At 32.2% G+C, this 25,420-nt stretch overlaps 1 protein-coding gene and 1 non-coding gene across 6 annotated transcripts in view; one reads left to right on the plus strand and one right to left on the minus strand.

The window, feature by feature from the left end:
- Positions 1 to 25,420, minus strand: part of FBXW7 (F-box and WD repeat domain containing 7) — a 233,559-nt gene that overhangs the window by 49,418 nt on the left and 158,721 nt on the right. The window contains exon 1 of one of the 5 annotated variants that reach the window (XM_025439038.3): positions 12,033 to 12,452. The exons of 2 other annotated variants lie outside the window; for them this stretch is intronic. In XM_025439038.3, coding sequence (XP_025294823.1) covers positions 12,033 to 12,179 — 147 coding nt within the window. In that variant the 5' untranslated portion in view covers positions 12,180 to 12,452. Of the gene's footprint in view, positions 1 to 4,262; positions 5,027 to 12,032; positions 12,453 to 13,780; positions 13,838 to 25,420 lie in introns of those variants that run through there. 2 more of the 5 variants (XM_025439039.3, XM_049094233.1) reach the window with 2 other exon arrangements.
- Positions 237 to 343, plus strand: LOC112654903 (U6 spliceosomal RNA). Its single transcript, XR_003133455.1, has one exon. It is a non-coding gene; the product is annotated as a U6 spliceosomal RNA (small nuclear RNA).

Below are 25,420 nucleotides of genomic sequence, written 5' to 3' on the forward strand. Positions count from 1 at the left end.
GCGTAAATCAATTTAAATGGAAAAAAACCTATCAACTATCAACTTTGTAATAACCCTAATCATTTTGATACTGAAAAAAATACCTGAATCTTAAAAAAAGACTATTTAGTAATCTAAGTTTTGTTCAGTTGTCAGATTGAAAAATTACGACTTTACTTAAAAAATTCTCATAGTTAAACCTCTGTGTTTGAAAAGATTGATACAGAATGACTAAGAGTAAAATTGCACAAATATTAGTGGTCACTTTGGCAGCACATATACTAAAACTGGAACGATACAGAGAAGACTAGCATAGCCACTGCATAAGGATGACATGCAAATTCATGAAGCATTCTCTATGTTTTTTTAAAAAGGAGGAAAACTGCACTGATTTTAATTATTTTGCTATTTTTGCAAAGCCACTTACCTATCATTTTTATTGTCTAATGATAAAAGTGCACTTTTTTCTTGTTAAGTAGCTTAACATATTTCTTGACTTCAAATATAGATTAAGGCCATGAGCCTACATCATATAAAAGCTTTTGGATAATATACATAAGAACCTGAATTGAAAGAATAGTTTCAACTTAATGAAATAGTCCCATTCATCCTTTAAAAAGTAAGGCATATAGCTGCCTTTTTGCAAAGAAGAACGAACTTTTAACACTACTTACAGATTCAAAATCCCACAAATTCAGACAAGGTTTACAAAAACAGTACTATACTGCCCCTACATGTTCAAACTAGTAGTAACAATGACATTTGAAAATCTAAGGTGATAATGCAGAGATTTCTGTAGATTATTAGAAAAGCTGTTTAAGCTTAAATTGCTCCCAAGTGAACTCTATGAAATCACTCACACACAAAAATGTAATTAAATATAGGAATAACCCACAAGTTTCAATTTTCATTTTCACCACTAGCAAGGAGAAAAAATTTAAGAAAATTGCATCCAACATTACATTTTTTCTCTCAAAATAGATTTCTCTATTATTTTATGAAATATCATATAATAATGATAAATAACTAGCCATGTGATTTTGGAATCAGTATTAATGTATTAATGTTTGAGAAATACTCCTAATTGCTTTTCCTCTAGACCCAAATAAATGTCAATAAAATTTATAAATATAAACATAAACATTTAGGGATTTACCAAAGTCACAAGAGAAAACTTTATTAATCTTAGATTTACTTTTGAAAAAAAATCTATTTTACTTCTCACAACTTAGAAACAAAACATTGTACATGCAAATAAGTACATGCACTGCATCAATAGGTACTTATAAATGGAAATAATTGAACTGTAACTCCTAACATTTAGAATGTCATTGGCTTTACCGCAAATGGTAGTTCTTTCTGCTATTACATCTATGGTGAAATTTCTAATAAATTAAAAAAACCTTAAATTCTATCTATCATTATTTACACCTACCATAAACATATTTACTATTAACTATATCAACCATTATTTAACTGGTTTATACATGAGACACACATTAATTTATGCAACTTTCCACAAGTCAGAGATAGAGTCAAGAGCTCTAATTCTGACCCAGGAACAGCCCAGAAAGAAATCACTAGATGTGCCCATTAGGATATAAAGTTTCCTTTCAATAACATAAAAAGAATAAAAAGAATCATACTTGATCTTTCAGAACCTCAAAATACTATTCTGTACTAAATACTATCTAATAGTATTTGAAAACCAATAGATTATACATATAAAGTCACCAACATAGTCCTGTCAAGTCAAAGTGTGTCTGTACCTGCATGCACATGTATGTAGGCAGCCTTACATACATATGGAGAAGCTGTAAGACAAACTACCACCAGATGACTTAGTAAAGTGTACCAGTAAATAAGAGAGTCGGGTGAGACACCCCATACTGAACAGATCAAATATGCCATCCGCTTCTAGGTAGAATTCTCAGGGTCACTAAAGTGTTAAATTATAAAAAAAAAAAAAAAAAAGTAGGACTGTTTCTGCTTTGTTCACTAGTGTATCTGAAGTGCCCAGAACTGTGCCTGGCAATTAATGGATGCTTATTTGTTGAATAAGTTAATTAATCCATGTTCCTCTGATTTTGATGTGTGATTGTAAAATGGGGACAATGAGTAAGTCTCCCAGAGACAGCCAAGTGTCCGTAGCCTCCTTAAGGAAAGGCAGGTTTCTGCCTTACTCATCTTTGTTACACTAGCAACACATACAGGGAGTTATGGAGAATACATATTAGCAGAATATAAATTAATTTAGTGGTATTAATTTTCTGTGAAAAAACTGGAAGAAGTAAAATAAGTGGTAGAGATTCTCATTCCTCATTTAATGTATAAAGTCTGCTAACAAGAGTTACATTTAATCACTGAAGAAAAATAAACTCTGAACTATCATATTAAATGGAGTTGCCTACAATAAGGTTAGTAAAATTTAGGTATTCATTTATATAATGTATGTTTTAAAGCATTTAAATATGCATGTACTCAGAGACTAAGGCTTTGACTACTTTGACATTTCAAAGTGTATTTCATTTTTTGTATGTGGGAGATAGCTGTAAAACTCAAAGGTCTGTGGAGTTAGTTCCACAATTTTGGAGAAAGCTGTGTTGCTGACTTCAGAACTTTTTGGAGTTTAGAAAAGCAATATGGTGCATATATATTACTGAACACTTCCAGTATATTATACATTAGTATTTTTTGCAGCAAAGTTAGGACTATTCAGATTAATAATAAAACTGACTATATCTTAGGTTACTTAGAGTTAGGTTTGGCTAACTTTAAAAAAATTCTTAGTTCTCAGGACTTGCTGGATATCTGGTCTGCAGACAAGGCACAGTTGGTTTATTTCATACTTGTTTGCCTTGCCAGGACTTAGTACCAAGTTTATTATTTTTTTAGCATATTTTTCATCTATCTCCCATACTACATCTTAATAGCCTGGCCCTGTAATGTTAAAGGTACTAAGTTATTTGAACAGATCGTTGTTTATCAACGAAAGAGATGACAATTGATGGCAGTTATTTCTACAATGTAGTTGTAGCCTTATAAATCACATCATAACTTGTTTTACAGTCGTATCTGACAACTAATAGGCACAACCTAATAAAGACCTCACTTGACGAAAATATTTAGAAAGTAATGTTATCAGTAACTAAATACTGAGGCCATCATAAATTGTGAGAACAAATAAGAATTACACATTTAAAAACCCAGGACTACACAACAAAAGCTAACCCTTACAACATTTGGAAACTAAGGATCTGTTCACTCAACAAACCTTACCAAGGTCAGTGTATCACAGTGTTTGTGATGTTAGATCCAGATGTCTGAGGTAGAGTCTCAGTTCCATCACTTATTAGCTCTAAGACAAGTTAACTTTGCTATGCCTCAGATTCCTCATTTGTAAAATAGAGATAATATGATACAATACCTACTTCACAAGGTTATCTTAAAGATTATATGAGTTCATATGTGGCAGGTATGGTGCTTCCTCTGCATCTCAAGTTAGACTACTATTATTATTTTATTGTCATCAAAACATTCGCATAACTACCTTTCTGTTTCTATAAGGTAGAACCTAAGCTCCATGATGGCATGCTATCTATCTAGTTCACTGTTAATATCCACAGGTTCTAGAAAATTTTGACTCTAAGTGTTCAATACATATTTTTTGGCTGTTATTAATAACTGAAAAATGTCATGTCAAGATATAAGCAAATAATTTGCAGCAATATAAATAATGTGATAAGCCAAGATGTGAGTGAACCCAACCAATAATACAAGTTCCTTCTGTCCATCACTTCTCTGATCATCTGCTTAGCAAATATCCTTCATGTTTTACTTCAAAGTTACTGTGAAGCCTTTCCTGAGTCATTTACTTTGAGACTTGGGTGACCCTCTCACGCTCCCACAGTACTTTGTACATGGGCACATTTAAGCAATTATCCTTTTGTACTGTGAAGATCTGTTTTTGGTTTTTACCACTAGACTACCTAATGCATAAAGGATTGTGATTTTTCACTTTTGTATATCTTCAGGTACAGGTGATGAAGAGTCATCACCTTTTTACTTATTGCTAGTACCTTGCATAGTACAGAGAGTAAGACCTCAAGAAAATTTATAATTTACATTGTTTACTCATGTTTATGCATGACACATGAAACATTCTTAAGAAGACAAAGACTGATAGGATTTAAAATAGAATGGTCTGATATGTGGTAACTAATTCCTTTATTGGTAAAATAAGTAGTGACAATAAAGCATATCAGATCAGTTGAAAATGACAATTTTCCCCCAGTTCCAATGGAATGTGTATGTAAGGAAAAGAGCCTTAGGAAGTCACATTTTAGTTTACTCAAAACAAAACAAAACAAAAACTCAGGTACTCTATTAAAATCTCTCTCCAGCCTTGTTCAAATCACCACCCTGTTCTTCCTTCTCTCCAACATATTGTAATATTTTTTATTTATTTCAGCACTTTCTGACATTTTTGGGCTACTGTAGAATCTCAAAAGTACCACTGAAATGACTTTACCCTATGTTTGTTTCTCCTTCGTTTTCAAAATTGGTAAGTAGTAATTACTTTTAAAATTAAGTGTCAAACTGTATCTGAGTTTATTTAAATTTAGAAAATGAAATATTCAAAATCACAGCTGCACAGTCATTTAAAACATTTAGTAAACAAAAACATGCCATATTCTTAACAGTACAAAAACTCCTTCAGAATCTTCCAAGTTTAACACATACTTCAACACATTAGTCATAAGAATATTTATATTAACCTTCTCCTGCATATCACTAGGAGCATAAAAAGACATTCAAGATAATTTCTGAACTCAAAGAGTTTATAGCCTAATTGAGGAGACAAGATAACTATATAAAGCTATCAAATAACATCACTAGGCAGTACACAATTTGCCTAAGGGCCAAATGTAACGCAACAATTACAGTATATTCCACTGATGGATGAGGACTACGGTGGATGCAATCAGTGCCAGGAGAAACATTCCAACCAGAGAGAGAAGCTAGACTGTGATGTCATGGAAAGGATCTAGAAAGAAAGAGGCACAAATGTAACTGGTGGACACCTGAATAGACCAGTCTAGGGAAGAGATGGAGGATGCTGGCTTTTTAAAGTTTCATATTTCTGTATGTTAGGGAAACATCCATCTATTTCTAATTGGCTAAGAGTTCCATGAAATGGATATTGAGTTTCATGAAATGCCTTTCAGGCATCAAGACATTTTAAAAGAGCAGACTTGCTACAACTACTTCCAATAAGAATTAATCATGGCTGGACTAGATTAAAAAAAAAAAAAAAAAAGGTAAACCTGGACTGGGGCTAACAGCAAAGCTATGTCAGAAATGTAAAACTAAGTAGTAGTGTTATAAGAAATAGGCAAGTATTTCTGGCAGCTGCTCTTGTTAGTATGAGAAGTACTCTTGTCGTAGATATTATTAATAGCAATATACTTTGGGAGAGGCTGTCATTTATACAGTGCAAATATCACACTAAAATTCAGAAATATAAAAGGATAAATTAAGGTGACACAAAAACTGAAATGATCCTAAGACTTGCAGTGAAAATAATGTAATAAATCATAAAGTTATACATACAGCTCATCTGTTTAGATAGAAACACAGATTTGAGTTTTAGAACTGGGAGGAGAAGAAAATTATAGTTGAAAATTATGTGGGTGATGGGTCCATGACAAATATTTTTCAGAAAGAATAAAAAATAAAATCACATGAACTAATAATTTCTTAATCTATTTACATATTTTCCTCCTGAAGCTGTTAAGCATAAACCTATCTCATTACTTTCTCAAAAAGAAAAAAAATTCCCTGTGATAAAAACCTAGAATAATACAATTAGAAATACAATAACAGAGAATTTACTAAAATCCACAAAACTTTACCACATAGGAATAAATTTGCTTAGAATATGACTTCTTTCTCTTTAAAATAACACTAGAAATCCCTCATACCAGTTTTTAATTGGTACAAACTTTCTGGAAAACAATTTAGCAGTATTTGTCAAGAATCTAAAAAAGTTCATACTCCTTGACCCAATACTTCTACTTCCAGAAATCAGTGTAAAGAGATGTAAAGATTTATATATATAAAAAGGCTCAAAGCAGGTACTGTCTAAATCAATAATAGTGGGAAAATTATGGAACATTCATTTAGATTATATATTTTTGAATAACTACAATTATGGGAAACCACCAGCAATATACTAAAAATGAATTAAAGTTAATATTGCTAAAAAATTATTTACTTAAAATTGTTACTGTGGTTCTTTTGAGCAGTGGTATTACTAATACTTTAGGAAATTGTATTTTTTCTAAATTGTATATACTAAGTACATCTTATTTTTATAAAGAAAAGTAAAAGATATTAATTATTGGAAGAAAATTCAAATTCCCTGTATCACCATTCAATCTGGAGAATTTGCAGGATTAGTAAATTCAGAAGGATAATAACTCACAGGTTGATTTAGCAACAGAGTTTATGATGGTCTAACTTTACGGATATATACAAAATCTTCCCACAAATGAAACTTATTGTAAACAATTATAGATGTTTTTAAAAACAAAGGTAATATAACTATTTGATAAACCTGGCAGATCTTTGCTGAAAAGGTACTAATAGACTAGTCAACAGTCATGAGAGGGGCATAGATTAAAATTATAGACAGCTTAAACTAACTGAATAGTACACATACAAAAACAGCTAATTAAATTAACCTTATTTATGAGGTTAGAATTTTGAATATAGGTGTCTAGTATCATCATCGATAACAATGAAGGAAAAACTTAAAACATAATTGAAGCTCAGAGAGGTACAATGTTGTTTTAAATTTTTGTCCTCGTTGTCAAAAGTGCTAGTTGAAGAAGCTGATGAGAATGATACTGCACTGTAGTTTGAGGATGGTTGATCTGTCCAGTTGTTGCCTGCCAAAGATTCTCTTCTTGACCAAATCTAGATAGGCTCACTGAGCTCTTTTTCAACTAGGCCCTGTCTTTGGGATTTCAGCAAGAATCCTACTCAGTTTAACCAGAATCCTCCCAATCTTGGTATATGATCACCTTTCATGACTGCTGGGTTCCTCATCCTCTATCATCCTCCAGGTGTTGTTAAACTGGTTTAGCCAGAATCCCCCTACCGATGTTTCCTCTTAGTAATTTTCTACCACTGCTCACCAAACTGTTCCTTGGCTATAAATTCTCACTTTTCTTTGTTGTATTTGGGTTGAGCCCAATCTCACTCCCCTACTCACTTTGTAGTAGTTACCTATACCTATATATCACTAGAGTGCCCCTGAATAAAGTCTATCTTGCCATTTTAACAAGTGTCATGAATAATTTTTTAAAAGGGATCATCCCTCAGCTTACAAAGACAATAGACAAACATGCATACTGTTCAAATATTTCCAGTTTTTTATTACTATAATTATTGCATAATCTATAGGATAACTTTATAAATAAAACCTCTTAAAAGAGATTACAACAAAAACCCTGTATTTATAAAAGTTCTCTGCTATCAAAAGTTATTTGTAAGTTACTTGTTTTAATCTTTGAATCTATTTTCTCACAGAAACAATGTCAACAATGATAGGGTCCCAGGCTTACCCTCCAAAATACTAATAGTTGCAAAGTGTTAAGTTCACATGAAAACAAATGTATAAAGAGAATGGCTACTGCTACTAGGTGCAGCATTAGTGAGCTCTACTAAATATCAGCTTTATTATTCACCAAGAAAACTGGGAAAGATAACTGATTTGAGCCTCCGTTTTCTAGTCTACTGAATGTAGAGAATACCTGATTTAAAGTACTTAAACATTTAAGTCATTTAAGCATTAAGTTGGTTAAGATATACAAAAGAGTTAAAACAGTGCCTAGAATACATAGTGAGTTTTTTTAAAAAGATGGCAATTATTAATAGCTTTATTATACTAATACTGTATATTATGAAGAGAAATACTAAGTAGTAGCTAAAATTCTAGCAGGTAGCTACACAAAGTTTTTTTCTACATAACCACAAAGAATTAGAAGAGAGGATGATAGTTTTAAAGAAAATGTAAGACTTACAGCCTTAACAACCTCATTCTAAAAATTTACCATGAGCTGAAACTTATATACAAGCAAAAAAGACATACGCAGGAGATTTATTATAGTATCATTATAAGCATACAAATCCAGATTTCACTCTTTTGCAGGTAAATGTTTATTAAAACACAGTTGTGTCCATTCAGCCATTCATTTAAGTATTGTCTACAGCTGCTTTCATGCTCCAGTGGCAGGGATGAGTAGTTCTAACAGCGACTTTAAAGTCCACAAGGCCTAAAATATTTACTGGCCCTTTGCAGAAATAGTTTCACTTAAGCTAACCTGCAATAATAACAATACACAGAGTGCTATTAACATTTTCTCAAATGACACAAATATTCTAATTTTATTTCTGTTTTCACTTTAAAGAAAATTATTTTAAATGTGGTATTTTGACTAGCTCTGTTGCCAATGCTTGGTTTAAACCTAGCATATATATGGCACTCTAAAAATGATATTTTGTCTATATGCCAGCACAGTCAGGTATCTTTAAAAGCCCAATATCCATTGTCGTTTTCATGTCATTTGGAAATTTCTACCAAGAAATAACAATGAAGAGTAATCTTCTGAAAATACTGTAAATGTTTTAAAATCTCCCAAACAAAAGGTGTTAAGAAATGTGATTCAAGCACTGAAATACATTTTCTTACTATTATTGTTAAGATGTTGTTTCTCTTACAAAAAAAAAAAAAAATGCTACCAAATAAGCTATAAAATAACATCAAACTCTATCTAAGGTACATTATTTTTTCACATTTTAAACATTCCTATTTATGTTTATAATGAGAAAAAATAACATACCTTAGGATTTAAGAAAGACAGTATTACCATAATTGGGCATTCCAATTTCAAAGAAAATTGAAAATATCCAGTGATTTTATAGAATAAATAAGTTTTTCCTGTAAAATTTCTCTTACTCTCAAGGAGAATCAGTTCTTTTAGAATAAAAAGTTATGTACTCAACTAGTACTCTCAAATTATCTGATTCAATTACCTACAGGGCTTTAAAAATACACATAGATCCCTGAACCTTAATCCAGATCGCTTACATAAAACTATCCAAAAAGAGGGGAACCTAGGATTCTACATTTTTTTAAAGATTTTATTTATTTATTTCATTTATTTATAGAGAGCGCACAACCAGGGGGACGGGCTGAGGGAGAGAGAGAGAGAGAGAATATCCCAAGCAGATTATGCAAAGTGTTAAGCCCAACAAGGGCTCAATTCCACAACCCTGAGATCATGACCTGAGTCAAAATCAAGAGCTGGATGTAATGAAGAGTTGGACGTTTCACCGACTGAGCCACCCAGATGCCCCAGGATTCTACATTTTTAAAAAGTATTCCAAGTGAAACTTATTACCAAGAATGTCTAAGCAAATGTAAATAAATAATGAGGACCTTAATACTAAAAATATTTTGATTTACAGTAACCAGTTAACAGCTAGATTGCTATTTCTTTACAATTGTTAGTATAATTCCAAAATACCTCTGATGAAAGACTAGAATAATTTATATAAAAATAAATTCGACTACCAATACCAATATTATACTTAATAGTGAGGTAAATAAATTTTATGAAAACATTTCGAGAGATGTACATTGAAGTTATAGCAACTAAAGGATTTTTCACAAATTTTGAAGTTTTTTTTTTATTGTGCAAACATTAAGTGGATGAACCTCTATGAGGGCTGGAGGAATGTATCATGTTCTTCAAATTTTAATAAGATTGCTACATTTTGGTAAGAGGTCACTGTAGTGCACAGTAGCTCACTATTGAAAAGGAAAAAAAAATTGCCTACAAAATACAGAAATCATTCTGCTTTGTGTACTTTGTTGTCAGTGTAGAAAAAGTGGCTTGAAAGCAAAATATACCCAGTGTAAGCAATATACTGGATGTTACTTAAAAAAAAAAAAAAGGATTAATTACATATCATACCAAAAGTTTTCTTAAATCTTTGATAAAGAAAAATAAAATTTTAAAAATGTTAATTATCAACTTACCAAAGGAAAGTGAATAAATTAAATAACAAAGAACATGTAAATCAATTAAAAACTATCTAAATTAACCAGCCCTGAAATGGGGGGGGGGGGGTATATATAATTACCCTATCTCTCTAATATTTCTAGTACTCAGAGTCAATGAGTTATGCAATAGCAAGTTCCTGGCAGGCAGGCAGTCTAAGACTAAATGTGTTTTTTAACTATCTTCCAAAGAAAATGTTCTCATGATTTTTATTTTTCAAATTTAGTTCTCTTCAGTTATTACAAATGCAAGGCTATAAATTAACATAACATAGTAACCTAGAAAAGTCAAGCTGCATAGTGACCCTATGAAGCCCTCAGGGAAAGCCTTGAAGTTTTCTATTAATTTTTCTTATAGAAGCTGCTTCTGAGCCTTTTAAATTTCACGTATATTAGAAAATAAAGGTAGAAAACATTAACTATGACATAATGAAGTAATCTACCATATATTGTACCTAAGAATTTATTAGAAATAACAACAAAGAACCAGATTATCTTGTTTTTAAGTATCTTAATCCTTTCATTTAAAAAACTCACATTTCTTTTCCTCAATCTAAAAATTTACTTGTGTTGGTATTTTCCTTTATGGAAGTGTTAAAATAATAAATTAGTTTATTAGTGACTTTAAAGCTATTAGAGGTCCCTGTGTAAATGCTTAAATCAGAATAGTGACCTCATTCAGAAGTTACAAAAGTGACAAAGTGAAAGAAGACAAAATAAACCCTTTCTAACAACATACTAAAGAAGAAAATTAAAGAGTGATGGAGATATTTGTATTCCATTTTCAATGCTGAAACTGTATTACATTTAAACCTCATTCAAAATGTTTTTCAACATGGCTACCACTTGTCTGGAGTAGAAGTGGAAACTACTCAAAAGGAACTAAGATAATTTGAAAACATATTTTTACAAAGGTTAATAAGTCCCAGCAAATAAAAGATTCTTTTCACTAAGGAGAAAAAATTTTTTAGGCGTTGTGTGTTAATATACTTGTTTAGTAGAATATTTCCCTTTTAGTTTTTTTTTTTTTTTTTGAAAAAAAAGGTAAAAAGGGAACTAAAACATTAATAGCACTGTTAGATGCAAACACCCATTTGATCTCAGATTTTTATGGTGTTTTCTTGGTTTAATGAGTTCAGGATCATAAACATATTTTAGATCTAAAAATGTATCACTCTGGTTAATAATTCAAACTAGCAATACCAAGTTAACACAAAAAAATACAATAAAACTGCTAATATTAATGGGATCAGAACTTGGTAATGGAGAAGAGAATGTCATCCTGAAAAATATCTAATAGATCATAACGATTATACGTTAGCACAAGTTCTACAAAATGTTTGTTAGTTCAGGATTGTCTATATATAAACTCTATCGTAACTGCCACACAATAGCATGCTATTTTTATTTTATATAACAGCTAAAAGTAAAGTACCTATTACATTAAGCTTGAATTAAAAAAAAATAGCAATTTAAAATAACACAGCTCTAAGGGCCAGATAAATCTAGGGAACTTGGAATACTCTTTAAAAGAGCTAAACGCTGTAGTTCCCATATATATATAAGAAGAATATCACCAGTTTCTTGCTTTTCCCACAGAATAAAAACTACAAATTGGGGGTTTTAGTATTTGCTAACGTATTTTAAAACATCCTTTTTACATTTACCAATTTTAAATAAATTTAAATGATTCTAATATCAAGAAAAATAAGTGAGAAAAAAAGTGGATTGAGTAACCCTGCCTTCCAGGCCTCTATCATACTATTATAACTACCGCTTATATATAAGTTTTATTTGGCTACAGAATGCACTGATAATTTTATTTATAAATATCAATAGAAATTTGAAGCATTTCTTCACTAAAGGAAGCAGAAGTACTTGATTTAAATAAACATTCCTGTTTTTCAGATGCAAGACTTACCCGTCTTCGACAAAAGGGGAGGCCTTGGGCAATGATGCTAATGCTAAAGATCTTCATCACAGTTTGATGAGGCAGAGGCTCTTTTGCACTTTTAAGATCAACAGGAACCAAGCCATGGTTTAAAGTAGCTTTTCCTGGTTTTGACATTTTAAAACTCCTCTAGGTTGATGAATGCTTTCTACATGTAATACAAGCACATTACTAAAAACTCTAAGCACAAATTAAAATATAATTTTCTAATTAAAAAACAAAAAAAAGGTCGAGAACCCAAGGCCTGCTGCTTTGTCTTTCAACCTTCTCCTACCAAATGTCCTGACCTGTCTGAGGCTTGGTGAAGTGCAAACTATCCTAGAATAGCCAGGAATTATAAACTACTGAAGTGAAAGCTGCTGCTCCTGCCAGTCAAACAGCTGGTGAACCTCCCATACAAAGTCAGTAATGTGAATACAACCAAAGCAGGGCAATGCTGTAGGTCCCTTTTAAACTTCTCTAACTACTAACTCAGGTATTCCCTAGAAAGTGAAAGTAAAGTTTTCTTTACAAAAATCCAAAAAAATAAACATGGTATTTTCTCTTAAATATCTTGAGTCTTCCTTACCCAAATATCAGAATTAATATTTTAGGAATGTTTTGAAATGTGCTTCAAATTTAAGGACAATATTCATTCATACTCAAAAAATATAAACACACATCTGTTCTTAGATATATTCAGAATGAGCATTATGTTTTCAAGTGTTTGTCTTAAGCATGCTCTTTTCCTTTTCCATACATACCATTCTTTACCTCGTACTAAGACATTAAATCGACTCTCTCTCCAAAGCTATTAATATGCACTTCACATTAATCTTATCAGTAGACATTTTAGTTGTTTGCAAATGTCAATTCAATCTTTAATTCTCAAAAACTCAGTGATTCCACTTCAAAGTATAAGTCATGTGATTAAAGATACATTATTTTTTTAAAACCCAAGCATTTATAAATGCAGCCTGTGATGGGTATTAATTATAGTAAAATAATAACTATTCATCACAAATCGTTAGTGCCGAATTCCTCCAACATATCATGGTCAGAAATATCTTCCTAAAACACAGAGAGAATATAGTGCACAATCCACTCCTCAAGAACTTTCAATGGGTCCCCAACTCCTAGGATAAAATATGGAGATGAAGGCTTTCCTCAAAATGGCCCTAATCTTTTCAGCATTACCTCAAATATTTCCCTAAATTAAGCTCTTATATCAATGTTAATTAATACGACACTTCATATTCAAACCCATGAACTACACTATTATGAAGATGATAAGAAAAAAAGCTCAGTTTAAGTATAGAGAGTAGTCTTGATATATGGTAAGTAATGGATATGAACTGTCTGTTCACAATCCTTGGTTAGTTTGTTCTCTCCTTCCATTCTATTGTCCCCTTCCAAATGCCAGTCATCTGACTTATTTCTTCTTCCAATTGCTTTTACTGATCTCTGTAAGGGAACTTAGAATGTGATATGGAGAGAAAGGAGAATGTCAGAAATGAGTAATTTTTTTTTAAAACTTTGGAGAGATGTCCTATTAAATGTAAAGTGGGCTAACTGGGAAGCCAGGCCATACTCCCAGTTCCACCAAGATGCTTATTATTATTATTATTTTTTATTAAGGTACATTTTCCTTTTACACCATAATCTAAAATGTAGTTAAAAATGCAAAATCATTGGGGCGAAGGCGGCTCAGTTGGTTAAGCATTTGACTCTTGATCTCAGCTCAGGTCTTGATCTCAGCTCAGGGTCATGAGTTCAAGACCCATGAGCTCAAGCCACTTAAAAAAAAAAAAAAAAGCAGAATCAATACCAGGGATGACATTTTTAACTATACAAAAGTAAACAACCAAATTTCTCCAAAGAAAATATACAAATGATCAATAAGTACATGTAAAGATGATCAATATCACTAATCATTGTGTAACTTCAAATCAAAACCAGAAATGAACCACCACCGATGCACACCCATTAGGATGGCTATTATATAAAAACAATCAATCAATCATGCACAAATACCACAGACAATAATAAGTGTTAGCAAGGATGTGGAGAAATTGAAATACTTGTGTATCGCTGGTTGGGAACATAAAATATAGGTAGCTCATTGTGGGAAAATAGTATGGAGGTTCCTCAAAAAATTAAGTGATCCAGCAATTCCACTTTGGGGTATACACTCCCCAAAAAAGAACTGAAAGAAGGGACTCAAACAGATATTTATACATCCATGTTCATAGCAACATATCCACAACAGCCAAGAGATGGAAGCAACCCAAGTAACCACTGACAGATGAATGGGCAAACAAAATGTGGTACATACATACAATAGAATATTATTCAGTCTTAAAAACGAAGGAAATTCTGACACATGCTACAATATGGATGAACCCTGAAGACATAATGGATAAATGAAATAAGTCTGTCAAAAAGGAAATATGTAAATAAAAAAAAAAGGAAATATGTTGTACAATCCCACTTACATGAGGTACTAGCATAGCTAAATTCATGGAGACAGAAAGTATAATGATGGTTGCCAGCAGCAAGTCAGAGAAAGGACTGGAAAGTTAGTGTTTAATGGATGATGTAAGAGTCTCAGTTAGAAAAATATGAAAATGTTCTAGAGATGGATAGTGGTAATGGTTGCACAACACTGTGAATGTATTTAAAGCCACTGAATTACACACTTAAACACTGTTAAAATGATAAATTTCATGCTATGGATATTTAACCACAATAAAAAAAAATCACTTTAATAAAAAAAGTAAACAATTTAGAACCATAAACACCAAAATACAAAACAAACACACACACAACAGAGATATAGGGATAGAAAGAGTATGCTGGAAATCTTTAATTTGATATGAAAAGGGAAAAAAAAAGTGAGACTATTATCTAAGATCACAATGTATACAGCCCCACTAGAGGGGTGGGGGGAGATGAACATCTGTAGCATCATTCTAGTCTCAGCATCTCTTCTGATGCTCCCTTTATTTCTTAACACTTTTTTTCAGTATAATATATTCTCAAATCATATGCTATATTTACTCTTTATTAGAAAAATCCCTTCGCTGCAGTTCCATGGAATGCCCCCTCTCCAAATAACTATTAGTATCTTTGTTAATATTATATATAGTTTTCTGTAGACTGATACTCTTTATTCTCAAAAAAATTCTGTGATATCTTTGAAATCAATTATTAAATCTTTTTTTTAAAGATTTTATTTATTTATTTATTCATAGAGACGCAGAGAGAGAGAGAGAGAAAGAGAGAATGGGGCAGAGACACAGGCAGAAGGAGAAGCAGGTTCCATGCAGGGAGCCCGACGTGGGACTCGATCCAGGGTCTCCAGGATCACACCCTGGGCCGCAGGTGGCGCTAAACTGCTGCGCCACTGGGGCTGCCCCAGTTATTAAATCTTCAAAATTCCTTCTCTGAACCACAAAGATGTAACTTAAACTATGTTACAGAAAAATTAAAAGAACACACTACATTCCACAAGTTTAACATATTCATTCTGCACAGAAAATAAATGAAACAGATCAACTCCAAACTTAACTTTCACTTAATCCAGAAATAGAGGTAACATACTGAAACTTATAATTTCTCACTTTTTTTAAACCCTTAAGGAATTTTAGAGTTACATGTATTTACATGCAGATAGTTTAAAGACAAGGAAGACAGGAAACTCTTTAATCAACTTGGAGTCTGATCCTAAAGAGGAAAAAAGATTTGGAACTAAAAAATATTTGGACTGAGAAAATTAAAACTAAAATGAACAGTGTTCTTTCTCCTGCTTATAAGAGAGCAAAAAATATTATGGAAGTAGAATTAGTTTTTCACTTTCAAGAAACTATTTGTGATGATAATAAGAATAAAAACTAGGGCTATTTGTATATTAAATATGTTTTACATTAGATAACCAAGTTTTGGTGAACACATAGTAACACTCTAATCCAACTCATTTTTTTAATCAGTAAATAGCTGCCCTCAACTGGATAGTACAGAGCACTGCAACTTTAGCAAACCAAATACTAAATCTGATTACGTGTCTACAATGTATTTCTGTAAAAGAGAGACATTCCTAGCGATTGAGTACTAATTTTCAAAAGTATATACTACCAAGTTTCATCATTTTGGAGGATTCAAGTTAACACTACTTCTAAAGCAATATTCTCACACAGCAGGAAAACACTGAAAATACCAAAACTTCAAATACACAAGAAAAACCCAGTCAATGAGGGAAATCATAGACAAAGCATAGAAGAATCCTAATTGTTAACTTTAAATGTACCTAGTTACATTTGCTCAAAAAAATAAATAGAGTCTTAGTCTCAATCATATTTTTAAAAACATTTAAGGTACTCTTAATTATTAACCTCCTCTCTCAAGCTGCAACTCTGCAAAACAGACAAACTCTTTTTAAAATGATACCAACAAATACTAATGAAGTGTAATATAATAGGTAGGAGCATCAATGCTGGATCCAAACTGCCTTAGTCCAAAGCCTACTACTTATTTGTAGTATGACTTTAAATTAATGCCTCTATGCCTCAACTTCATCTATACAAAACCTCCTCACAGGGTTTTTATAGGTATTAAATTAGTTAATGTAAGTGAAGCACATATAATAATGCTTCACATCTAGTAAGTGTTCAATACTGTTAACTGTCATTACTACCACTATTATTGCTACATTAGATACTACTACTACTACTACTACTACTACTACTACTACTACTGTTGCTGCTACAATAGGACCAAAATCCACATAGAGTTTTGTAATATATATCAATTTTAAAAGTTGCGGGGAAAGCAAGCAGAGATTCTAAAATCCATCTGTAATATTCAACTTCAAAGTAGAATATTTTAAAACATCATCTATATGTTTTATAAAGGTTTCCGTAATTGTCAAAATTTTTACCTAAAAATTAATCTGCAATATCTTAACTGTGGTGTCTTTTAAAATTTCAGATGTCACTAATTATTCATCCAACAAGTCAACATTAGTGAACTTGTGATAAAGAGAAGATCTCTCTGTAAGGTATTTTGCCCACTTACCATTTTCTGATTTTCTTCTAAAAATGTGTACTGGTCAAAGAGGATTTTAGATAAAAGCTCATGCACCAAATATCCCTAATATGGGTATTTCTAAAATGTATTATAGTCCCATACATTCTAATTCTCTTATGATGACAAAAAGATTTACAACTGTTTATTCTGGATTTCTACCTTTTCTTTCATTCTTTATTATACAGAAGGCTAGGATTTAACTGCTCCTGACTAAAGGCCATAGCATATAAGTAGCATAAAGATTTCCATTTTCATAAACTATTCTTGATTCAGCTGAAACTCACTTAGAAGGTAAGTTTACCTACAAGTAATAATGGTTGTATATCAAGATTCTTCAAAGCCCCATACCAAACACTTCTGACAGGGAGAATATCAGCCTGTCATTTTAAACCCAGTATTATTCACTACCATGAATTTAACCAACAAGTGACTTGGCTTATTCTTTGGTAGAAACAGAAAAAATTCCAGATGCTTAAAATTATACCACTACTAAGGTGAAATAAATCAGAATCAATATCCCTTTGAGATAAGAATATGGTATTATCAAGTATACTCATTTATTTAGGATACAGAGTGAGACAGATTATCTTCTTTATCTCACTCATTCTTTTCCATCTTTCCTAACACCTTAGATACCAGAGTGTTAAAGATCTTCCTAGTCCAAGCAATCCCTATACAAAGATAGAGCAATTTAAACAGAGGAAAACAATGATAAATCAAGCGATTAAGTTTCTTTGTTTAATGATAAATGGTCAAGTTTATAATAGTAAAAAACTGCAAAAAAATTTAAAAATTCCAAACAAGATTGTTACTTCAATTGTAGAAACAAAAATGCCATCAGATTTAGTAAGGAAAAAAAAAAGATAAATATATGGTATTGCTTTAAAATTTTTATTATTCACAAAAGGCATAGGTGAAATGAATAGAGACATTTTATAAAAATTAAAAACATTCGAAGTGATTCCTTAAAAAATTCTAAAAGACATTTATTTATTTATTTATTTATTTATTTATTTATTTATTTGAGAGGGAGAGGGGGTTGGGGCACAAGGAGAGGGAGAAAGAATCTTAAGCAGGGTCCATGGTGGGCTATTCTTACAACCGTGAGATCATGACCTGAGCCAAAATCAAGAGTTGGCCACTTAACCAACTGAGACACCCTGACACTCCTATAAAAGACATTTAAATATTTAGTGTTCTCTAAAAAAGATTACAACTTCTAATTATAATGTATTTGAGGTATTATATTCATCTATACATTTAATAAGTTATAACCTATTATTGTATAGTAAGTAGTCCCTTCCTTATCCACCATTTCAGTTAACCACAGTCAACTGTGGAAGCAGATGATCCTCTTCCTGACCTATCGCCAAAAGGTCAATAGTACCTAAAACTCCATCACAATGCCTACATCATTCACCTCACTTCATCTCATCATATAGACATTTTTAATCATCTCACATCATCACAAGAAGGGTGAGTACAGTACAGTAAGATTCTTTCAGAGAGAAACCATATCCACATAACTCTGATTACAGTATACTGTTATAATTGTTCTATTATTAGTTATTATTGGTAATCTCTTACTGTGCCTAATTTATAAACTTTATCGTATATAGAGGACAAAACTCTATATATATTTATAGAGTTCAGTACTATCCAGGGTTTCAGGCATCCACTGGGGGACTCCTGGAACATATGTCTCCTTCATGGAAAAAGGGAGATTGCTCTATTTTCTGGGCACCGAGGAAGCCCCTGCTAATTTTCTTTATCTGGGCACCGAGGGAGCCCCTGAGTACTTAAGAGAAATTAGCTTGGGTTCCGAAATAGCACAAACAGTTTATACAAATGTTATAAAAAATGTGATCTGGTGATCTGTCATTTGCAAAATAAAAGCATTATGTATAAATAATCATTGTATATACTTTTACATTGTCAAAGTAAAAATGCTACAATAGCAGGTTAAAGTGCTGTAACTGCTTTGATATACATACCCAAGGTCTGACAGCTGGACACTTAGGTTGTTTCTGAATTCTGCTGGAATTTTCTAGTTATTTCTGAATAATTGGTTAAAAATAAAGTTATAAAAAGTAAGATATAGAAAAACCAACCAAACAAGTCCTTCAAAATGATCACTACACTACCCTATGGTACACCAGAAATTTCATGATCCAAAAACCCAACTATTTAACTTATTTACAACTAAATTTTTCTTGACTAAATGTTGCCTCAGTCAACTCTCAAGCAAATTACCTTAAGTTCATACTCCAGGTAAATTTATCAGCATATGAAAAATACTGGGTGAATTTTAAGTTCTAGTTTCAGCTTCACCACTATTTCAGATTTCTAGAACAAGGAGGCTAGACTAGATGACTGAGAATGAAGTCCCTTGCAGCTTTAAAAGGATATTCCAGTTCCAATAGTACCAAGTATAGAGCCTTCTTGCAATAGGGTTAGACTGTCAGTTTGGTGAGCCTTTCTTTATTATAGTTTGGTGAATAGTAGTTAAAGTTTTAAAAATGTATCTAAAAAAAATTCACTGCTTCAAATCATTTGTGTACACCTTCTAAATATAGACATTTATCCATTTGTTGTGAATATATGTTAGTGTTGTATAATAAAATATTTTCATTGGAAAAAAGTTTCAGGCATAAATTATTTTTTAAAATATGATTCAAGAGGAAATTCAAGAAAAATAATCTTGAAGTTTTCTGATTCCATATTATACCATAATAATTTGTGTATATTTTTCTTTCCTACTTACCATAGTGGCCTAAACAGTGACATCAGAATATATATGATTTTTTTAAAGGAATGAAGTTTGGATTCTACTCCCATATTTGTGTCTTAAAACTTTTATTGTGTTAAAATGATACTTCTCCTCATTCTTTTATTAAACATTTAAAAAAAATATTTGAGATAAAACAAAAAATCCAACTATTGAATTTTTAAAGTATTTCAGAAATGCTCAGTATGAAGTCCTTAATGACTTTAACATACCTTGCCTCATGATTAAGTTTAACTCTTACAGTCTATGTTGAGTTAACCCCAGCTGTTAAACTGGTCTTACACAGCTGCTCACCAAGAATTTAGTTGATGATTACTATAGTTATACCTTTAAGTCAACTATGACAAAAATGACCCAGTCATTACAGGTATTTCAGTCATGCAAAAGCCTCATGTGATGACAGAGTAAGGATTTAAAACAACTTAATTTTCCACAATCCTCAAAAATTAAAATTAGGTGTAAGAAAGAAGACAAATTCCCTCAATATCAGTTTTTTAAGGTCCATCATTTAAGTTACTTTTATGAACAAGCTTAAGCATTAAAGGTTCATTAACCTCTCAGTTAAGGTCAATGTTACTCATCAATCATTTATTTCTCCTATAAAAATTCTGGGGGCACCTGGGTGGCTCAGTGGTTGAGTGTCTGCCTTTGGCTCAGGTTGTGATCCCAGGGTCCTGGGATCAAGTCCTGCATTAGGCTCCCTGCAAGGACCCTGCTTCTCCCTCTGCTTATGTCTCTGTGTGTGTCTCTCATGAATAAATTAAATCTTTTAAAAAATCCTGAAGAGTTTATGGGCTAGGAAGTCATAAACAGGGACATAATACTAAAATGTCTTTTAATAATAATGATAATAACGTGGCATGCAGGTGGTTTTTCAATGCAGCTTTAAAAAAATTAAACTAAGCTACAATGCAGGAATTTCACCAAAGTGATGGTTTAACACATTATAGGAACTTATCCAGTGAAAACTAAAAAGCTGAACCTATGGAAAAATAAGGTATTTGACAATGTTGACAATTTAAAAAGTAAAATGAGGGAGGGAAGATAATTATGTTTACTACACTGTTGAGTTTTGACACAGTTATAAATAAAAAACCATTACTTAAGTGAAATGAACATAGTTCCACAAACTTCATTTATATAGTTCTCAGTAACATGCTATATGAGAGTGTGTGATTTATCAATATTCGCTGAATACCAATAAATCTCGGTATTTAGCGATTGATAAATTATTCATTGATACTCATTTATCAATACTCACTTCAGCATCAAATTTAAGAACAGAATTACTCATTAAGCATAGAAAATACTGGGCAGCTCGGGTGGCTCAGCGGTTCAGCGCCGCCTTCAGACCAAGGCATGAACCCGGAGAACCGGGATCGAGTCCCACATCGGGCTCCCTGCATGGAACCTGCTTCTCCCTCTGCCTGTGTCTCTGCCTCTCTCTCTCTCTCTCTCTCTCTCTCTGTCTCTGTCTCTAATAAATAAATTAAAAAAAAAAAAGCATAGAAAATACTTTTAGAAGTAAACTACAGAAAAGAGATTTCATTCTTGTATGGGCTGACAAATGATACCCCTGGGCTTTTACACTGTTAAAATTCACACTCAACAAAATATACTAGTAAATATCAACATTAATTTTATGGCTGAAATTTAAATGAAGCAGATAGTTCTAGTTTTCATCCTTCCCAGTAAACAAGAAACTAACTTGTTATTAAGGAAGATTAAAATACAACTCAATCTCTGTAATTCTTGATAATGCCTGAAATGGAAAGATCTCAGTATGAAAGCAGGAAGTTCCAGGATGCTAGGAGATGGACTCTCAGACACAAAGAGGAGAAATAAAGAAAGTGTGCAGCTCTAAGACTTAGGAAAAATGATGTATTACTTCAGACTGGCATAGTAATGTGGAGGAGGATTAAACATTGACAGGGTTCCTAGTAGATCATGCTTTATTTTACCTAAATATCATGAAAAGACTGGGAGGTATCATTATCCTATATTTTATAGACAAGGAAACTGAGGTTCCAAAGGGTTTAAAAAACTACTCAAGGCAACAGGGCTGTGAGGCAGTGGAGTTGAGATTTTTACCCTCGGGTGTCTAATTCCTAAACTCATGCTTTGTACTAGAATATATATTCTATTCTATAGAATGTTAAGCCTAACTTGTGTTACTTTCTAATTTAGTTGTTTGGAGATTTACTTTTTATTATACATGTTTCAGGTACGTAAGTTTGCCAGATAACTGAATTCTAGATAATAGAAATACAGTATTCTGTAAGACACATATATTATATATGGAATTGGTTTTAATGAGCCTGAATTTTATAAAGTCCAAATAAAAAAAGAAACAGTTATAAGAGCAAAGATATTATGACCTCCTGTGTTTTCCAAAAATGGTCATAGCAATATCCCCCATCTTATATGCTCTTCTTATAATGTACTCTGATACTCCTTTCAATGGCAATGGAGTCTGTTTCAAACAAGAAAGAAACTGTAAGTTACATTATGTGACTTCCTAGGATAGGTCATACAAAAGATTCAACTATCACCTTACTGAAATACTCCTATGGTAGCCCTGTTTTAAGTAGTCTAATTGCCTTGAGGTCACTATGCTGTGAAGAACCTCAAACTAGCCCAGGTAAAAAGACCATATATGCAGATATATCTTAAGACTATATGAAGAGAAAAAGATTCTTTGCCAGCACCCAGCTATTCTAAAGCCCTGGTATTTCAGCTCTAGCCACCATCTGACTGAAAGCCTGAATTAGCAATGCCTGAGTGAGTCCCTCCCAAATTCATAACAATGATAAATAATACATTGATATGTATTACATACATACAATATAATACATACATACATACAATAACAATGATAAATAATAAAATAGTTATCTGTTATAATCTATAAAGTTTTGGAGTGACTGGTTAGGTGGCAACAGATAACTGAAACATCTTACAAGACAAGGAGCTCCAAGAACACTGGTTTACTTTTGTGATAGGATAAATGGTCATTCTAAGTGGAGTGTTAACTTCAAACCTCAACAAGAATGGAAAAGATAACAGGAGATCCAAGATGAAAATCTGGGTATCTGGGGGTGGCAAAAGTTTTGGTGACAAATTTTCATCTTGATAATACCTATTTGAAATGAGGTGTTAAACAAGTCTCTGGCTGTTTTAATAATAAACTTGACAAACTGTTACATATTACACTAATGTGAATTTATATCCAAACTAGTTTGATATGTGACAGAGGAAAGCTCCACTTATATTTGAATTTCCTACAATCATACTTGTCTTTATTCTAAGCAAACTCAAATGACTAGAGGAGCAGACAGGGCAAAGGAAGGTTACAGATCAGGTTTAAGACCTGGAAAGCCTGTTTAAAAGGCACAAATGATTATTGTTTTGTAAGCACATGAGACAAGACAGATACTACACATTTGCAAAAGAAAAAAGTCAATATTTTTACATGAACTCTCCAGATTTTTAAATATTTTTAAAATTTTAAAAATTTAAATGTGTTAAAAAATACTGTATTAGATACCAGTTTGCAATCTCTGCTCTGTTATGCGGTAAAGCAGCATAAAAATTAAATATAAGATTACTGATATCTAAATGATATACAATGACTCTTAAAATTTTAATGTTCTTTCCTATACCAGTTAACACAGTGAAAGAATAAAAAAGCAAACCTGAAAACTAAAACTGTAAGTGATAAACATTACAGATGTACCTCACCATATTTAAAATTTTCACTCATTAGACCCTAAGACAGATGGCAGCATATTGGTAAAGTACAAACAATTCATTCTTAAAAACTAAATTTATAATATAGACCTATAAAACCAACATCTGCAGTTAAGCAAATGAATAACTCTTGGCACTTACTTCCCAAATTCCCAAGTACTTTCTTCATACTTCATTCCTCATTTGCATCTGATTTCAATAACCACAAATTTCCACTTAAGACCAACCAAAAACAGAAAATTTAAGCATTTTCTCTTTGAAAGTAAAGCAGCCTCCAATCACAATAGTTATTTCTAAAGCAGGGAAGTTACTTTCAATAAGAGCATTAGCTAAGACCAAATGAACAGAACAAAATAAATCCTTTTATGAAAAAAATACAAGAAAAAATCTTATATATTACTTTTAGCCCTGGTGATCTATGAAAATAATTATCATTCTTCTACTTACATTTTACATAATTTGAAGTTAAAGTTTACATGCAAGATGCTACCCTGACAACGATTCTTACTACTAGAAGGAATCAAGTTAGCATTCCGTATCAGATACAGCTAGTAGCAATATCAACATTTCATAAGATGTGTTCTCTAAAATGCGTCCTAAATAGAGATAATTGCAGCCTGATTCTTCTTCCATTCAAAACGACTACTTTCGGGACACCTGGGTGGCTCAGCAGTTGAGCCTCTGCCTTCCGCTCAGGGTGTGATCCCGGAGTCCCTGGATCATCCCGCATCTGGCTCCCTGCATGAAGCCTGCTTCTCCCTCCTTAAGCCTCTCTCTCTATGTCTCTAATGAATAAATAAATAAAATCTTAAAAAAAAAAACAAACAAACGACTGCTTTCATTATAATCTCTTAACTATGAGAAATTTAGGTATTGCTGTAGTATTAAGCATTAATTCTAGGATTTCTACAGAAGCACTAAAGAGGATCTTCCCTTGTATTTATTCTAGTTCCAGCTATTCAGTTCAAGAGCACCCACGTAATCATTATAGAACTAGCATTTCCATCTCTTCCGAACATTTTCACGTGAGGACTCAAGGTCCCAATGCTACTAAGATTACTTTAGGCTCTCTTTCAAACTTCTTCTAGGTATAACATTAACAACCAGTTAGAAGGGGGAAAAAACCCTGTCAGAATGCAAAAGTCCTTCATGGTTAGCAGTGGCAGAATTTACAATATCAAACAGCTGGACTCTACGCTAAAAGTCACAGTAATTTAGGCAAAAATCAATGGAACGGTTTCAACCTAAGAGAGCAGGTAGCTTTAGAACTAAAAATATTTTGCAGAGCGTATTATATAGCCTGGTATAGTTAGTTAAGCTAGTTTTAATATAATCTTTTAACATGAAAATAATAAACCTTATAAAATATAACTAATACTAAGGACTTGCTATATGTCACTTTTCCAAGTACTGTACAGATATTATCTCACTGAATATTCTCAATAATACTATATTATTGATGATACTAATACCATCCTTAAAATCAAGAGGTCAAATTGACCTGAAGTAACAGAGCTAACATTTGAAAACTTCAGAAATCACAGTCTCTATTTACTGCTATTAATAAGCATTTGCATTTGTTATAGATACACTATTAAGGGCATAGTCTACTCGATCACTCATGAAGCCCCCAAGTGAGAAATTCCTTTTATATAATTTTAAGAAAAGGGGTTATGTGTGTGTGTGCACATGTGACTGACATGTTTTCTGAGAGAGGACTCAGCATATCTTCCTCTTAATTTTATCACAAGGAAAC

The sequence above is a fragment of the Canis lupus genome, chromosome 15 (genome assembly GCF_003254725.2).
Source record: "Canis lupus dingo isolate Sandy chromosome 15, ASM325472v2, whole genome shotgun sequence".
Lineage (NCBI taxonomy): Eukaryota > Metazoa > Chordata > Mammalia > Carnivora > Canidae > Canis > Canis lupus.